The sequence below is a fragment of the Panthera leo genome, chromosome B2 (genome assembly GCF_018350215.1).
Source record: "Panthera leo isolate Ple1 chromosome B2, P.leo_Ple1_pat1.1, whole genome shotgun sequence".
Taxonomy (NCBI): Eukaryota; Metazoa; Chordata; class Mammalia; order Carnivora; family Felidae; genus Panthera; species Panthera leo.
The window spans coordinates 79,001,401-79,018,970 of NC_056683.1; the positions used below are offsets into that span (position 1 = coordinate 79,001,401).

The window sequence follows — 17,570 nt, forward strand, 5'->3', positions numbered from 1 at the left end:
TTATTTGCATCTGTTGCATATGCATATGAATGCAAACACCAATACTGTATTTCCTTGGCTATAAAGAGATTTTTAAAAATTCAAGCTCCAAAAGCTTGGAGTAGGAGACTGTGACGAATGGCACCCCGTTCCTCGGGAAGGATGGAAGCAGGATCTAAGGCAAGAACTTAGCTGTACTGACTATAAAATAACTGCCTCAGAATAATGGTTATATTCTTTACTTTTCACATATGGTTGCTGTGTGGAATTCATAGTTAAAATACAGAGGACATTTTTGAGCCATTCTGCAGTGTCAAAGTGGAAACTGTCTGACTGAGCCTCACAGCCTCTCCCACTTCTTAGGCTGTCAGAGCTGGAAGAGGCAACTAATACCAACCCCTGCAGGGAGGGACAGCCCTGTGGCCTTGAGTCTTTCCAGAACAACCCCTGAGTTGATTAAAAGTGATGTTGACAGGCTTCAATTCTTCTTGGTTTTATGGATTCTGGCTGCTAAGTAGAGCCTCCAGGACTAGAAACCTACAGAAATAGCATTAAGATTTTTACTAGACTGTGAGACTCTCTAGAAAACAAAACAGAATAATAAGGATAAATTGTAAACTATTACTTAAACTTGAACATGTCTATAAAAATAAGCTACGAATAACAATTTATATACATACAATTAAGACAAAGTTATTACATAAAGATATATGGAAATACCATCCCCCCAAATAAGGGATTTCTGAAAAACTTCTGACAGCCTGAAAGGATACAAATAGAAATTAAGCAAAATTTTGCTTTAATCAAAACTCCCCTTTTTAATTTCAAAGACTGCATATAAAGGTATAATGAACTGTATCTCTTAAGAAAAATTAAGTCATGTATAACCTAGTACATTTAGAACATTAATGTCAATAAAGTTAAAAGAAGTTAGTCTTGGATGAGGGTGAAATCTGCTTCATTTATAGCACAAAACAATAGCGGTGAATATGTGAGGCAGTTCCTGACTCTGAATGACAACTCATCAAATGATCAGTGTTTTATTTAGTTTATTATATTTTAGGATAAAACAAAAGACAATCATGCATGTTTAAAATCAAGATGACAAACTCCCCCTAAAAATTTAAATGTATATGCTTTCAATACCTTTTTGGTTAATTGAAAAATCTGGGAAAACATATTTTATTCACTTTTTAGGGTTCTTAATTTGCGGTCCCTAAATAACCTTCAATAGAGTCCATGAACTCTCTGAACTTATAAATAGAAGTGCGTGCATGTACATTTTTCTAGAGAGAGGGTCGACAGCTTTCATAGGATTCTGAAAGGAATTAATGATCTGAAAAGAGAGTCACTGCCTTGGGTGAAACTTATCTACACAAGGACTGAGGTTGTTTGAGAAAAGAATGACTTATGGAAGTTGTTAAGAAATAAAGGTTAAGTTGGAAAAACTTCCCCTAAAAACAGTAAAACCTGAAACTAGTATGAAGATGTATTAGTCTAAGACTATAATGAAGTCACATGTTTGTATATATTTGTGTCTTTATCTAGGACTTGGCTAAGAAACTAGAACTAAAAGATGGGTAATAATGGAAGGGTGTGTATGTGTGTGAGAATGGTTGTAATGACTTATGTTATACATTAATAGTGCAGGTATCTCTTGTCATGCTACAGCAATTTCTGAACTCATTTAACATTGGTCCAAATATCTATTATCCTTTTTGTGTTTTTATTTTTCTCTCTTTCATCTTTATAAAATGGAGCTGCTTTTTAGAAATACAACTGTAAAATGTATCTAATAAAAAGAGCCTCTAACACCAAGCCACTCAAAACTTAGATCTGTGATGTTAGTGAATAATTCTTTTTCCTAAATATTCAAGTGCACAGTTTCCTGACTTATTTACCAAAAAAATTCAACTAATCTGCTCTTAAGGAAAGCAAACCAGTTTCCATTTATTAAAGGTTTATCTGATATCTATGCCACACAACACTGTATCATTACACTTAGTTTATTTAATGAGAGAGAAATGAATCTAGCAAGTATTGGTATTTCATGTCCAAAGAATCAGGTGCAAGGTAAGGGAGGAAATGAACCTTAAATTTCTAGTCTAATCTCAGTCATTTAAACTATGATTTTTTTATTGTTTTCCAGTTAACTTATAAATATTCTAATTAGGTAAAGATCTATATAGCATTTTTAAAGACACCATAAGAATTATGAAGGAACTTGAATAATTAATAAAGATAAGAAATCCTTGCACGGTTTATGAGAGAAACCTTTCTGACAGCAACATCAAAGGGAAAAGGTGCCCTACAATAATGGGCCCTTTTCTTTTGAGTTGATTATCTAGGCATAAAGGGTTGACAAAGGATTGACCTCTGTCACTGAGCTTGTCAGGAAGGGCCTGGATAAAGAAAATGTTATGTTAATAAATCAGGTGAGTGACGGAGGAATTAACCTCATACATATATTAAACTATGTTTTTGAAACATGTAACACACACACAAATTCTACCCCTCCCTAAATATATAATACAAGCCTCTCACTTTTTAGTTATTTCAGTTCTAATAAGGAAAAACAGGATTTTCCAAACCAATGGACAGAAAAAAATTAGGCTTTCAAAATGTTCCTGCAGAAACTTATTAGGATTCCTGGCAATACTATTGAATTCGGTGAACAGGATAGTGAGAGAGGTTTATGAAGAAACTCTTGCCAACTCATGTTCCAGGGACATTAAAAAAGGAAGAAGACAAATGTACCTGAATGCTTGTCATTACTTAAGAAAGAATAAAAGTTCAAGAGGGTCCACAAGTTAAGATCCTGATGATGAACTTTTGAGAGTGTTTTTATTTAAATTAAATGAGTGGAGGTATTTAAAGAGGTGCTGATGCTATGGTAACCAAAATAAGATTTTTCATTAAGAAAGTCCAATAATGTTACTAAACCTCCTCAACATTAAATATTTTTTATGTCCTCTATTCAGGCTCAGTCTTTTCTCAAAAATCCTTGTTTTTCAAAGCATAAAAATATATGTTATTTACACAGGTAGAAAGGAATTTGAACTCATACCCCTCAACTGGAACAAGAAACAACTCATGGAGCCAAGACACAAATGTGAGGAAAAATCAGAAAACTAAACAAAAAACATAAAACAAATTTTATAGGCCTATAAGAAAATATTAACAAAAAGTGATAATAACAAGAAAGGATGATCTCAAACTGTCCTTTATATTACTACTTTAAAGTTCATAACATTATTCCACTTCTTACATGAAAGCCTAGATGGAATCTAGGATTCAACCCTTAAGTAATATTACTATAAAAACAATGTTTGATGAAAGATCGAACACTTTCCCTCAAAGATCATAAATAAGGCATGGAGGTCTGTTCTCACCATTTCTATTCAACTCTGTGTGTAGGCTTTAGTCAATGTAGTAAGGCAAGAAAAAGCAGTAAAAAGCATCCGGATCAGAAAGAAAGAAGGAAAACTGTCTTTTATAGTAGATGGCATAATCATTTATGCAGAAAATCCTATGAATATGCAAAAAAGGACTAGAATAATTGAGTATAGTAAAACTGCAGGATTTAAAGTAAACACATAAAAATCTTTTTATATACTAGCAATGAACAACCAGAAATTGAAATAAAAAATACTTTTATATCTAGAAAAATATCTCTATGGTCAATGTCAAAGCAATTACTGCCTCTATTTTCTTCCAGGAGTTTTATGGTTTCAGGCCTCACATTTAGGTCTTTAATCCATTTTGAGGTTTTTTTTGTGTGTCGGGTGGAAGAAAGTGGTTCAGTTTCATTATTCCACATGTAGCTGTCCAGTTTTCCCAACACATCTATTGAAGAGACTTGTCTTTTCCCATTGTATATTCTTGTCTCTTCTGTATTAAATTGATCATATAAGCATGGGTTTATTTCCAGGCTCTCTATTCTGTTCCACTGATCTGTGTCTACTTTTGTACCAGTAGTATCCTGTTTTGATTACTACAGCTTTGTAGTATATCTTAAAATCTGGGATTGTGATACTTCCAGCTTTGTTAAATTTCTCTAGATTGTTTTGGCTATTTGGGGTCTTTTGTGATTCCATACAAATTTTAGTAATGTTTTTTCTAGTTCTATAAAAAATTCTGTTGGTATTTTGAGAGGGATTACAGCAAAATAACAAGCTTTGCACACTAAGGAAACCATCAACAAAACAAAAAGGCAACCTTTCACTGTTGGCAAAAATGCAAACTGATACAGTCACTATGGAAAACTGTGGAAGTTCCTCAAAAATTTAAAAGCAGAATTACCATATGATCCAGTAATTTTACTACTGGGTATTTACCCAAAGAAAATAAAAACACTAATTCGAAAAGATATATACATCCCTATGTTTATCACAGCATTATGAAAGCAACCAAGTGCCCATCAACAAATGAATGGATAAAGAAAATGTGGTGTATCACACATACACCACCACACACACACACACACACACACACACACACACACTGAAATATTACTCAGCCATAAAATGAATGAGATCTTGCCACTGCCATCTGCAACAACATGGATAGACCTAGAAGATATTTTGCTAAGTGAAGTAAGTCACAGAAAGACAAATACCAAATGATTTTATTCATATGTGGAATTTAAGAAACAAATGAATAAACAAAGAAAAAAAAAAAAGAGACAAACAAAAACCCAGACTCTTAAATACAGAGAACAAACTGGTGGTTGCCAGAGGCGAAGTGGGGGAATGGGGATGGAAGGAGTGAAATAGATAAAAGGGACTAAGAGTACACTTATTGTGATAAGCACTGAGTAATGTACAGCACAGGTGAATAATTATATTGTACACCTGAAATGAACATACCATTGTATGTTAATAATATTTCAACTAAAAAAAAAAACTTTTTTCCTGCATTAATTGTAAACAAAAATTATGCAAAAAATTCTTTATAAAAATGTTAAAAAAACACTTTTATAACACCACAAATATAAAATATTTGTGGATAAATCTATGAAAAATGAAAAAGTTCAATTTAATAAAACAAAATACTGTTGAGGAATATTAAAGATTTAAATAAATGGAGAAATATGTGGTCTTCACGAATTAAAAGATTCAGTATTGTTAACATATCATTTCACCTCAAATTGATCTATAGATTTAACATGATACAAGTTAAAATTCTAGTGGGCATTTTTAGAGAATTTGGCATTTTAAAATTTGTATGGAAATTAAAGGAACCTAATTAGTCAAACAACTTTGGAAAAGAACAAGGTTGGAGGATTTACCCTACTTGTCTCCATGACTTATTATAGAGATACAATAATAAGATAGTGTGGTATTGGTGGTGGGGTAGACACGAAAATCAATGGAACAGAACAGAGTCCAGAAATAGATTCACACACACATAGTCAATTGATTTTCAACAAAGATGCAAAGACAATTCAGTGGTGGCAAGAATAGTTTTTTAAAAAATGGTTTTGGAATAACTGGATATCCACGTGCCAAAAAGATGGGGGGTTCGACATTCCTCTATACCTTGAACTTTGAATCTTATATTAAAATTAACGCAAATAGATATTACATCTAAATGTAAAATCTAAAACCGTAATGATTCCAGAATACAAAGGAGAAAAATCTTTGTGACTTTGGTTAGGCAAACATTTCTTAGATCAGTACCAAAAGCATGAGCCATGGGGAAAAACTTATAAACATTAACATTAATAACTCTGCTCTTCGAGGAGCCTGTTTAAGAGAATGAAGAGACAAGCCATAGCTGGGGGAAAAGCTGCAAATCTTAAATCTGATAAAGGACTTATATCCAGAAGATATAAGAATGCTCATAACTCAACAGTAAAAAAAGAGAAAAACAACCCAATTTAAAAAATGGCAAGATTTGAACATGCACTTCACTAGAGATGTACAGATGACAAGCACATGAGAAGATGCTCAACATTAGTAGCCATGACAGAAATGCAAAATAAAACTGTAGTGAAATCCCACCCTGTAATCATAAAAATGACTAAAACGGCCATTGCAAGGAAATCTCACACCCTACTGGTGGGGAAACACTTGGGTTATTTCTTAAATATTAAACATACAACCGCCATTTAATCCAGCCATTCTCATCTTAGGTATTTACCCAAGAGAAATGAAAAGTATATATCCACACAGAGACTTGTATACAAATGCTCAGAGCAGCCAAAAAGAAACAACCAAATGTCCATCCACAGGTGAAAGGATAAAGAAACTGTGCTATTACCATACAATGGAATACTACTGTAACAATAAAAAGAATGAGCTATTTGTAAGTGCAACAACATGGATGAATCTCAAAATAATTATGCTGCGTCAAAGAGGCTAGGAGAGGAAAAGGAGGAGAGAGGGACAGGAGAAATAATGTATAATTCCATTTATATAAAATTCTAGAAAATGCAAATTAGTCTATGATGACACAAATCAGATCAGTGGTTGCCTGGAGACTGGAAGGGAAAAAAGAAGGGCAGGAGTGAGGAATTTCAAAGAGGCACAAGGAAACTTTTAGGGGTGATGGATATGTTCCTTATGTTGACTACAGCGATGGTTTCACAAGTGTTAAGAAGTTCAAAATTTATCAAATTACACACTTTAAATACTGCTTTGGCCAAATTTAACTCTACCATGGGCAAGAATATTAAAATAATCAATTCTTTGAAAAACTGAATTACTTCTTCAGCAGAAATATGCAAAAACAGTAATTCACATTCATATTTTTAGTATGTTGATAGTTATTGGCAGGTGCCTGGTGGGTTCTGGACAAGTGAACTACACCTAAGAAAAGTATACTGGAAAACGAACAATCATACCTTGATTTGGGCAAAGGGTCTTTCATAACCTCCAACATAGAGCAGGCCAACGTTCTGAGGAAGTAACCTACAAAAAAAACAAAAACAAAAACAAAAAACCCACATTATTTTGAAAATACTCTTCCCTATATAAGAAGCTTGTATAACCAACAAAATTTGTATAACAGATAAGTAACATGAAAATTTAATATCTTTGCAATTATTCTGGTCTTTTGCACTATGGGATAGTAACTAGCGAAGGACTAATTCTTTTTTTTTTTTTTTTTTTTTTTTTGTTAACTAATTTGGAAACAGATTATCACAGGAGGGTACTTTATTTTTGTTTGTTTATCCAAGTATAATTAACATACAATGTTACATTAGTTTCAGGTATACAATATAACGATTCAACAATAATTCTTGTATTTCAGAAAATAGTGGTAAAGGCTGACAATGGAATAGAACAGTATGACATTTAGTAATTCTTGAAAATTACTATACGATGTCTCTGGAAAAAAGTGAAAATAAGTAAAGTATATAGTTAAAATTCTATAAGGATTCAATTCAAGAAACACTATCTATACCATGTACTACAGGAGATAATACAAACCTAAATAATTCAGTCCCAAAATCTAACAGGAAAACTAGACACATAAATAAATAACCCTTCCAAAAGGTGGTCTCTGATAAGTGCTACATAGATGTATTTGCCACTGCAAAGTAGTGATGTAAGAGGTACTTCCTATGGAGGGAGCTGGAAAAGTTCAAATAGTTGGGACTTAGTTTAGTCTTAAAGGGTAGATAGGGCAAAGGGATGAACTTAAACAAAGCCCTGAAAATGCAGAAGATGTGAGACAAAAAGTGGACAAGTATGGCTACAATGAGGGATAATTTAGTTAAAGATGAAAAGTCAAATGATACTTGGAATAGACCAAGAATGTCAAATGCCATTTCTTTATTTTATAAGCAGTATGGAGTCATATTTTTATAAGATGTAATTAGTTCTTATAAAAAAATAAATGCATATGAAAATAAAAAGCAAACCATATAGAGAGTAAAAAAATAACTAAAGGTTACCTTCCCTGCATCATCCTTTCCTTCCTATTTCTACTTCAAAGAGATCCATCATTCCTGACTGTATTAAACATTGTGAACGAAGAACCACCATCATTAGAACTGTGTTTGGGGAGTGTGCAGTGGCACAGGGTATGAGAAGAGTATAATTAAACATTCTTGTGAGTATCTCCTTTTTCTTTTATCATATCTTTTCTCAATGGACACTGTGAGTAAATGGACACAATTCCAGTTTTAACGTTACTATACATAAAGAATATGAAAAAAAACTCGCCTGTACTCCTTGCTCAAAGCAACTAGGCCAAAATACATCTCCTCAGAGTCTAGGTAATTAAAGTTAATAGCCTTTTAAGGCAGCAGGCAAAACAATTATCGCAAGGATGACTGTATATTCTACTGCATGAATCTGAGAATGAAACACTGAGTAGTATTCTAAAGTGAACAAAAGATTGCAAACTCCAAATTATCAAATGGAAAATTCTCAGTGTACTATATTGGTCTAATCATAAAAAACCAGAACACAAGATTACCATAACCACTTTTTTTTTTCTTTTTTAATTTTAAAGAGAGTGAACCAAGGAGAGGGGCAAAGGGAGACAGAGAGAGGGAGGGGGGAAGGGGGGGGGGGGGAGAGAGAGAGAGAGAGAGAGAGAGAGAGAGAGAGAGAGAGACATTCTCTTAAGCAGGCTCCACGCTCAGTGCAGAGCCCGACATGGGGCTCAATCCCACAATCCTGGGATCATGACCTGAGCTGAAATCAAGAGTTGGAAACTCAGCCAGCTGAGCCACCCAGGCGCCCCTATCATGACCATCCTTTTAAATTTATCATTAGTGACTTCAAAAATCCTACTTAATTCCAAGATATGCATTTCTTCATTTTTTAACTTCTCTGAACATTGGATGCCTCTGATATTCTGTGGTGTCTTATAATCATTGTCACCAGGTGACAGCTGTGAGATGGTTTTGCAGTTACCTTCCATTGACTCAGTCTAGGAAGGCTAAAAAAGGATACTCTCAAAGTACCTAGACTTCATGAAATAAGGTAGATATTTAATCTCCCAGGAATATCCTCTGCTCCTTGACATTCTTTAAAGGCCCAGAAAGCATTACAGGTTACTAAAAGAATGTTACTAGATGATGAACACAATCCTGATTAAACCAAGTTAGCAAAAAGCTACTTAAGTTTAGAATATAAGTGATACTTGTAGTAATTCATTTTAGCAGGTTGTTGAAGGTCATAAACACGACTAAAGGGATTTGTTCACTGAATACAAGTAGAAAGCATCAGAAATGTCTCTGCCATCGATTAACATATAAGGAATTAAATCCCTCACAAATCATTGCCAGTATCACAAATTTAATGTTAGTTATATATAGCAGTGGTAATTTATTTCCTATATAACAAACGTTCACAAAAACCTTAATAAACCCCCTTCAGAAGTAAGAATAGTCACTGTTCATACAAATAGATGCTAGAGAAAGAAGAGAGTAAACGCTGGCTGACATTTAAAAATCAATATGCATCTAATTACTATGTATATGCATTTCAGGAAGCTTGCCAATATACCATTTAGGGTGTCTCCCTTCCTCCAAATTGCCTATCTAACAGCTAGCTACCTTTCCTTAAACAGGAGATTTCTTTAATGGATCAATTATGTAGCATATACATGTTTCACTTTTTAAATACTGTTCTTTTTTCATTCATGTACCTATTATTACTTACCATAGATTATATTACCACCACCAGATGAGTGGGTTTTAATATGTACCATAATCTAAAGGCCTGCTATGTGCAAAACAATGAACACTTTGAGACATTTTAAGATGGGGTATTTCTTTAACCATTTTACCTCTCAGAAAATTATTTTGCCCAATTGTATACATAATTATTGTCAAATAATAGGCACCATTTTTTGGTGATAGAGTACTTGTGTATAATACAGCAATCACACATTTTAAATCCCCAGAGTAAGGCATTAACTCAGCACTCACATGTGCATTCACATTTATATGTTAAAATAGAAACTCTGACTCATTCAGTACCAGAAAATTGCTTTGCCCTTAAGTTATATGAGCATCAACATAACCCTCATACAAATGCTAACAACTCCTAAAATATTTGCTTGTAACTAAATATTTCTATAGTGTGGCTATCAAAGGGGATGTTTTTGGAAAGTAGCAATAAGACAGGGGAAGTGGGGGGCTTGAGGAATGAGATGCACCCATTAGAGTTTTTGAAAAAGTAAACCTAGGCAAGACTAATGTTCATTTTGCTTCAACTTCCCAAATACAAATATTAACAAATACTTGTCCTGGAAAGAAAGATGAGAAGTTATTTCCAGAAAAGTTTCTCACATAAAGGACAAATAAAACTTGTCAGGTAACAGAATGAACATTATCTAAAAGAACCTAATTCACCATAACCTAATGCTATATCTATATCAGATGTAAAAAAAACAAAACAAAACAAACAAACAAAAAAACCTGCTTTAAAAGGAAACTGAGTCTATAATTGCTTCAAATTAAAAGTTAAAAAAGGAATCATTTTAAAATATGTAAGCTAAGTAACTCAAAATTAGCAGTTCTGTCTACAAGCCCTAATTACAATACCCCCTGATATATTTTTCATCTGCAACAAAATATCCTGAAAAAATTTACAGTATCTTTAACACTGATTCATATATCCTACATCTTACAGAAACAGCATCCAATGTATCTACTAGTCGGAAAATAGAGAATGCAAATGCACTTAATATGGTATCAATAGTGGCCTTTTGCATTTGAGAAAATGCATATTACTGAGAAGACCTCAATTATTCTCTAAGGCTCCTCGTAGGATGTAAATAAAAGTAGCATATGTCGTTAGGTCCAAAAAAACTTGGATGAGCCAATGAGTAAGTTTATTATTATCTTTAGAGACTTTTCATAGCCTACACTTTTCTATTCTGGTTTATTTTCTAAACCTTAGTACAGGCTTAACAAATGCTCCAGACTTTTGTTTAAAAAAACAAAAACAAAATAAAACAAAACAAAACAAGAAAACCAACCACCACCACACCACCAGTACCACGTTTATATAAAGAATCTGGGTCGCCGGGGTGGCTCAGTCAGTGGAGTGGGCTGACTCTTAATTTTGGCTCATGTTCATTTTGCTTCAACTTCCCAAATACAAATATTAACAAATACCTGTCCTGGAAAGAAAGATGAGAAGGGTTATGGAATTGAGCCCTGTATCAGGCTCTGTGCCGACAGTGTGAAGCCTGCTTGGGATTCTCTCTCTCTCCCTCTCTCTGCCCGTCCTCCACTTGCACATGCATGCTCTCTCTCTCCCAAAATAAATAAACATTAAAAAAAAAAAAAAAAAAAAGAATCTGCATGTCAACAGAAATAAGTTACCTAAAAATGATGTATGACTAAGTGAAATATACATTAAGTAAAATAAATAAAAGAAATAATAAATAAGACTGGGGAAGGATAAATACTGAAGCAAACAACAGAAAGCTGCATCATTTTGCAAAAGGATATAAGAAGAAATGTTGACCTACCAGTATTCAGAGAATAAATATATTTGTAACTATTTTATTGCCAGAAAAAAGTCAAGGTAAAAAATATTACTGAGGTAAAGCAAGATACCTCAGAATAATAACAGTTCAATTTGTCAAGAAATTTATATGCATTTAATAACCTAGCTACAAAATATGTAAAACAATTAACAGTGTACATGATGAAATTAAAGAAATCCACAATCACAGTCAGACTTTAAACTTTTCTCTCTCAGTAAATGATGGGAAAAAAACAGAGCACAAAAGCAGTAAGAATATAGAATAACTCAAGGCACCTGGGTGGCTCAGTCAGTTGAGTGTCCAACTCTTGATTTCAGCTCAAGTCATGACCTCATGGTTCATGGGACTGAGCCCTGCAATGTGGAGCCTGCATTGGATTCTCTCTCCCTCTCTCTCTGCCCATCCCCCACTCACACTCTCTATCTCACTCTCAAAATAAACAAACATAAAAAAAAAAAACTATTAAAACAATAATATAGAAGAACTCAGCAACACCACTAACAAAAACATATAGGACACCATCCAACAGTTGCATGGATCACATGCATGGATCACAGAATATGCATACACAGAAACTGTATAAAAACTGGCAATATGCTGGACCATAAAGCAAATTTAAAAAAATAACTTCCATTACAGTCTCTAAACACAAGATGTCAGTTTGAAGTCAAGAACATAAAAATAACCAGAAAATCCTCATGTCTAAAATGACAGAAATACATCAATAAATAATCTATAGGGCAGAAAGGAAATTATTAAATATTTTTAACTAGATAACAAAATAAGAATAGATCAAAACTTATGAGAGGGGCGCCTGGTTTGCTCAGTTGGTTAAGCCTCCAATTCTTGATTTCAGCTCAAGTCATGATCTCATGGATCCTCCCACTGGAAACTGCACTGACAACAGGGAACCTGCTTAGGATTCTCTCTCTCTCTCTGCCTCTCTATCCCACTTGCACGCATACATACACTCACTCTTTCTCAAAATAAATAAACATTAAAAAAAAAAAAAACTTGTATAGCTAAATCCAACTTAGACAGAAATTTATAACCCAAATGTATATGCCAAAATTCAACCACCTTAAGAAATTAGAAAAATAGCACTAAATTAAACTTAAGGAAAATAGAAGAAAATAATAAGCAGAAATTCACGAATAGAAAACGTACATTAGACAGGATTAAAAAGATTTAAAGAAACTATTTCTTCTAAAAAAAAAAAAAAAAAAAGGTTGAATTGATAAATCCCTAATGGAACTGACAAATAAAGCACAAATAATCACTATCAATGACAACACAAAGAACACAGCTACGTATACCAAAGAATAATAAGAGGATATTATAAACACTTTTACACCAACAAGTCTGAAAACTGAGGCTAGAAAAACTTTTAGAAAAATACAATGTACTAATAAAACTGACACAAGAAAAAATAGAATATCTTAGTTGTCTTACTGTAAAAATTTTTTAGTGATCTCTACAAAGAAAGCAAAAGATCTAGATGGATTCTTCACCAAATTCTACCAAGTATTTAAGGGAAAATTAATTCTAAGTATACACATTTTTCCAGAAAATAGAAAAAGGAATATATTTTTATTTTACCAAGTCAGCATAACTGGCACTCAGACATGAAAATACAATGTTGATCAAGAGAGAATGAGAAGATAAGCCATAGACTAGGAAAAAAATATTTGCAAGACATATCTGAAAAAGAACTGCTACCTGAAATATTAAAGAGCTCTTAAATCTCAACAATAAGAAAATGAGCAACCTAATTTAAAAAAGGCCAAATACCCAGACACCTTGCTGAAGATATATATGGCGAGTAAGCATACAAAAAGATGCTGAACATCACAAGTTATTAGGGAAATGAAAATTCAAATGAGCTACCACTCTCTACCTATTAGAATGACCAAAATCCAAAATACTGATACTGCCAAATGTTAGTGAGAATGTGGAACAAGAGCTGTCATGTATTGCCGGTGGGAATACAAAACAGTATAGCCACTCTGAAGAACAGTTTGGTAGTTTTCTATAAAACTAAACATATTCTTACCATATGATCCAGCATCATATTCCTTGGTATTTACTCAAATAAGTGAAAAACTTATGTCCACCTAAAAACCTAGCAGCGAGGTGATAATAACAGAAGAAACGATGTGCTAGGAAAGAGAGGATATATGGGAACTTTCTGTATTTTCTGCTCAATTTTTTGTAAACATAAAACAGTTCTAAAATAAAGTTATTTTCTTTAAAAAATGCAATGGTGATAATACAAGAAAGAAAATGTATAGGTCCATTTCTCTCATGAACAAAAATGCAAAAAGCAGGAAGGAAAGCCCCATATTAATGAAGTGGAATAATTTATCATGTTAATGGATAGGAAATCTCAATGTTGAATATACTTAATGCAATGTTAATAATCCTGACAGAATCCTTCTGAGAAACTTGTTAAGGTCATTACAAAATAGACATGGGAAGGCAAAAGAACAAAAATATAAAAGATTCCCCTAAAAAAAAAGAACAGAGTAAGAAGACTGGCTCCAATAACAAAAATGTGGTATTAGCGTAGAGCGGGCAAGTGGACCAGTGGAATATAACAGATTCTGGAAAGAGATCTATACACACAAACACTTGATTTATTAAAGGTGAGACTGCAGGAAGTGGAGAAAAGCCTTATAAGTGTTAGAAGGAAAACAAACCTGGGTAAATTCCCCTTTAATCTTAATATGACAAAAGAAAATATTGGTAAATCATACTATATAAAATTTTTAACCAAGTATCAGGGCAAAACTGGCATAAGTAAAGTCAAAAGATACCCGACAAACTTTGAGAAAACATTTGCAACATACACCACAGGAAAGAAATGAATAATTCTATTATTAAAAACTCTCAAAAACTGAAGGGGAAAAGGGCCAAAAACCTGATGAAAAAAATGAGAAAAATAAATAAAAATACAAACACACACAAAAAGGACATTAAGGATACATAAAAATATACAGGGTGCCTGGGTGGCTCAGTCGGTTGAGCGTCCGACTTCGGCTCAAGTCATGATCTTGTAGTTCACGAGTTCAAGCCCCGTGTTGGCCTCTGTGCTGACAACTCAGAGCCTGGAGCCTGCTTCGGATTCTGTGTCTCCCTCCCTCTCTACCCCTCCCCTGCTTGTGCTCTCTCTTTCTCTCACTCTCAAAAATAAACAAACATTAAAAAAAATATATTAAAATATTCAAACTTACTCATAAGCAGAGAAATACATATTAAAACAGCCCTAAGATACCACTTCTCACCTATCAGATTGCCAAAAATTGAAACATATGGAGAATACATTCTCTTGGATAGGCTGGTAAAAATAAAAGGTCTCATAACCTGTTGCTGAAAAAGCAAACTAAAAAAAAGACTACGGCAATGCTTCTGGAAGGAAACTTGGCGAAATCTAACAAAATCACATATGTACTTAGCTTTTGACTGGGTAATCTCTCTTCTAACAATCTGCCTTGAAGACATGCATCCAAAAATTGAAAAATACAAATATACAAGGCTATTCATTACACACTATTGGTATGCAAAGTATTGGAACAGCCTAAATACACAGCACGGTAGTTATGATAATCCACACAATGGAGTAATATGCAGCTGTAAGAAATAATGAGGAAGATCTTTATTTACTGATAGGGAGCAATTTCTAAGATATACTTACTGTTTAGCAAAAAAAAGAGAAGTACAAAAGGAGAGTATGTTATTCTTAATGTAAGAAAGAAAAAGTATTAGAAAATATTCATGTATCTGTTCATTTGTGCAAAAGGATTTCAGGAAAGCTAAAACAGACACTCAGGAGATTGTTTCCTTTAGGGGACAGGTTATTAGGGTGAATGAAGGGAAATTCCACGAGAATATCTTTTTGTAAATCATGACTATTATAACCATGATAATGTTTCATACAACAAATAAACAAGTAAGTAAACAATCAAAATCAGAATGTTGAGGGAACCCAAAACGGAATAAAAATAACTGTATTACAAATGAAAAACATCTGACATTAAGGGGGATGGGGATGAAAACGGACTTTAACTTCAGAAAACAGTATTTTGACTATATTTCATAGGGTTACAGATTGAAAGAACTGTACACAAATACAGTCCTTGAGCTAGTAAACTTCTTACTCACAAGGGTATGGGTTAGTAATTCTGAAAATGTTGTATGTATAGTAGGATTTAACAAACAAATGTTAAGGATAAGGAGATGCAGCTTTCTCACTGTACAAAGAGTTACATATAAGCAAAGGGGAAAAGCTAGAATTAATACTATGTTGTATTAGAATCAGACGTATTAGCAGGAATTCATAGCTTTTAATATATTCACAGATGGATAAAGAAATAAATATAAACGTGTGTATAGGTACATGTTAGTATATGATACATTCCTAACTCTGCCAACTGAGAGGGCTGTAATGACACTAAGCAGCAATAACTAGACCAAGGATCTAGATTTTTCTATCATTCACCACACACAAACACAAATAAACACTGGGGTCCTTGTAGAAATGGCTGATCCCCGGACTGAGAGAGGGAAAATATAAGAAGATCCTGGAACACCTTATAGAACTAGAAAGTAAAAAGTGCAGAAAAATAATGAGAATGTCAAAAAGACATAGGGGCCCCTGGGTGGCTTAGTCGGTTAAGCGTCAGACTCTTGGTTTCAGCTCAGACCATGATCTGATGGGTTCATGAGTTTCAGCACTGTGTCAGACTCTGTGCTGACAGTGCAGGGCCTGCTTGTGATTATCTCTTCCCCTATCTATCTCTCCCCTGCTCATGCTCTTTCTTTCTCTCAAAATAAATAAACTAAAAAAAAAAAAAAGACACAGAAGCCAAATTGAAGAAGTTCTCAATAACCAAAGTCAAAATAGCAACATAAAATGACAGAGCTGGATTATAACCTACAAACTAAAATATTCTTAAATCCTTACTAATAAAAATAAACATATGAGAAGAGGGGACAGTTCTTCTTTAGAGTAAAATCCCCCATTGATACATTGAAAAAAATGAGGGAAATTGAAATTCACCATTATTTGAAATATGCACATCAAAACTGAAAAACACAACAGTGATGATTGTTGTAGGCCAAAGCCACTGAAAGATATTAGAACTAGAAGATGAAAGTATGATGAGAAATCTGGTATTTGCCTAGTCTCAAAGTTTCTCCCCAGAAAACACTTACTAAATCCAAAGAAAATATAGCAACTTTAGAGAAACCCAACAAAGTAACCAAACCTAACATCACAGTATTAAGATTTATCAACATGTCCCTCCCCACTTCCCTAACATGCTCACTGAGGACACAATATCACTTCCATGGTGTTCCTGCCAAAAAACACAAAAAGGATCAAACTAAGGGACATCCTATAAAATATCAAACCAGTATTGACCAAAAAGTGTCAAGATCATGAAAAACAAAAATGAAGTATTGTCACAGATTTGATTAAGGAGACATGAAAATTAAAAGCAATGTGGAATCCTAGAGGAGAAAAAGTGGGGAAATTGTCAAAATTAGAATAAGTAATTTGGTTAAGTTCATAGTATTGTACCAACATTTATTACCTGATGTTGACAATATGGGAAAACAATGTGAGAGATATACAGGAATATTCTGCACTATTTTTGAACTTTTCTATATGCCTAAAATAATTTTAAAATAAAAAAATTTTTAGGGGCACCTGGGTGGCTCAGTCGGTTAAGCGTCCGACTTCGGCTCAGGTCATAATCTCACGGTCCGTGAGTTCGAGCCCCGCATCGGGCTCTGTGCTGACAGCTCAGAGCCTGGAACCCATTTCAGATTCTGTGTCTCCCTCTCTCTCTGCCCCTCCCCTGTTCATACTCTGTCTCTCTCTGTCTCAAAAATAAATAAAAGTTAAAAAATTTAAAAAAATTTTAATGTTTATTTATTTTGAGAGAGAGAGAGTGTGTAAGCAGGGGAGGGGCAGAGAGAGAGAATCTCAAGCAGGCTCCATGCCACCAGCACAGGGTCCAATGTGGGGCTCAATCTCACAAACCATGAGATCATGACCCATGCTGAAGTCAAGAGTTGGATGCTTAACCAGCTGAGCCCCCAGGTGCTCCTAAAATTAAAAAAAA

At 33.9% G+C, this 17,570-nt stretch overlaps 1 protein-coding gene across 2 annotated transcripts in view; it reads right to left on the reverse strand.

The window, feature by feature from the left end:
* RNGTT (RNA guanylyltransferase and 5'-phosphatase) overlaps positions 1 to 17,570 on the reverse strand; it is a 334,258-nt gene that overhangs the window by 46,138 nt on the left and 270,550 nt on the right. For both annotated transcript variants that reach the window (XM_042939336.1, XM_042939335.1), the window contains exon 14: positions 6,827 to 6,893. In XM_042939336.1, the coding sequence (XP_042795270.1) occupies positions 6,827 to 6,893 (67 nt within the window). The remainder of the gene's footprint in view (positions 1 to 6,826; positions 6,894 to 17,570) is intronic.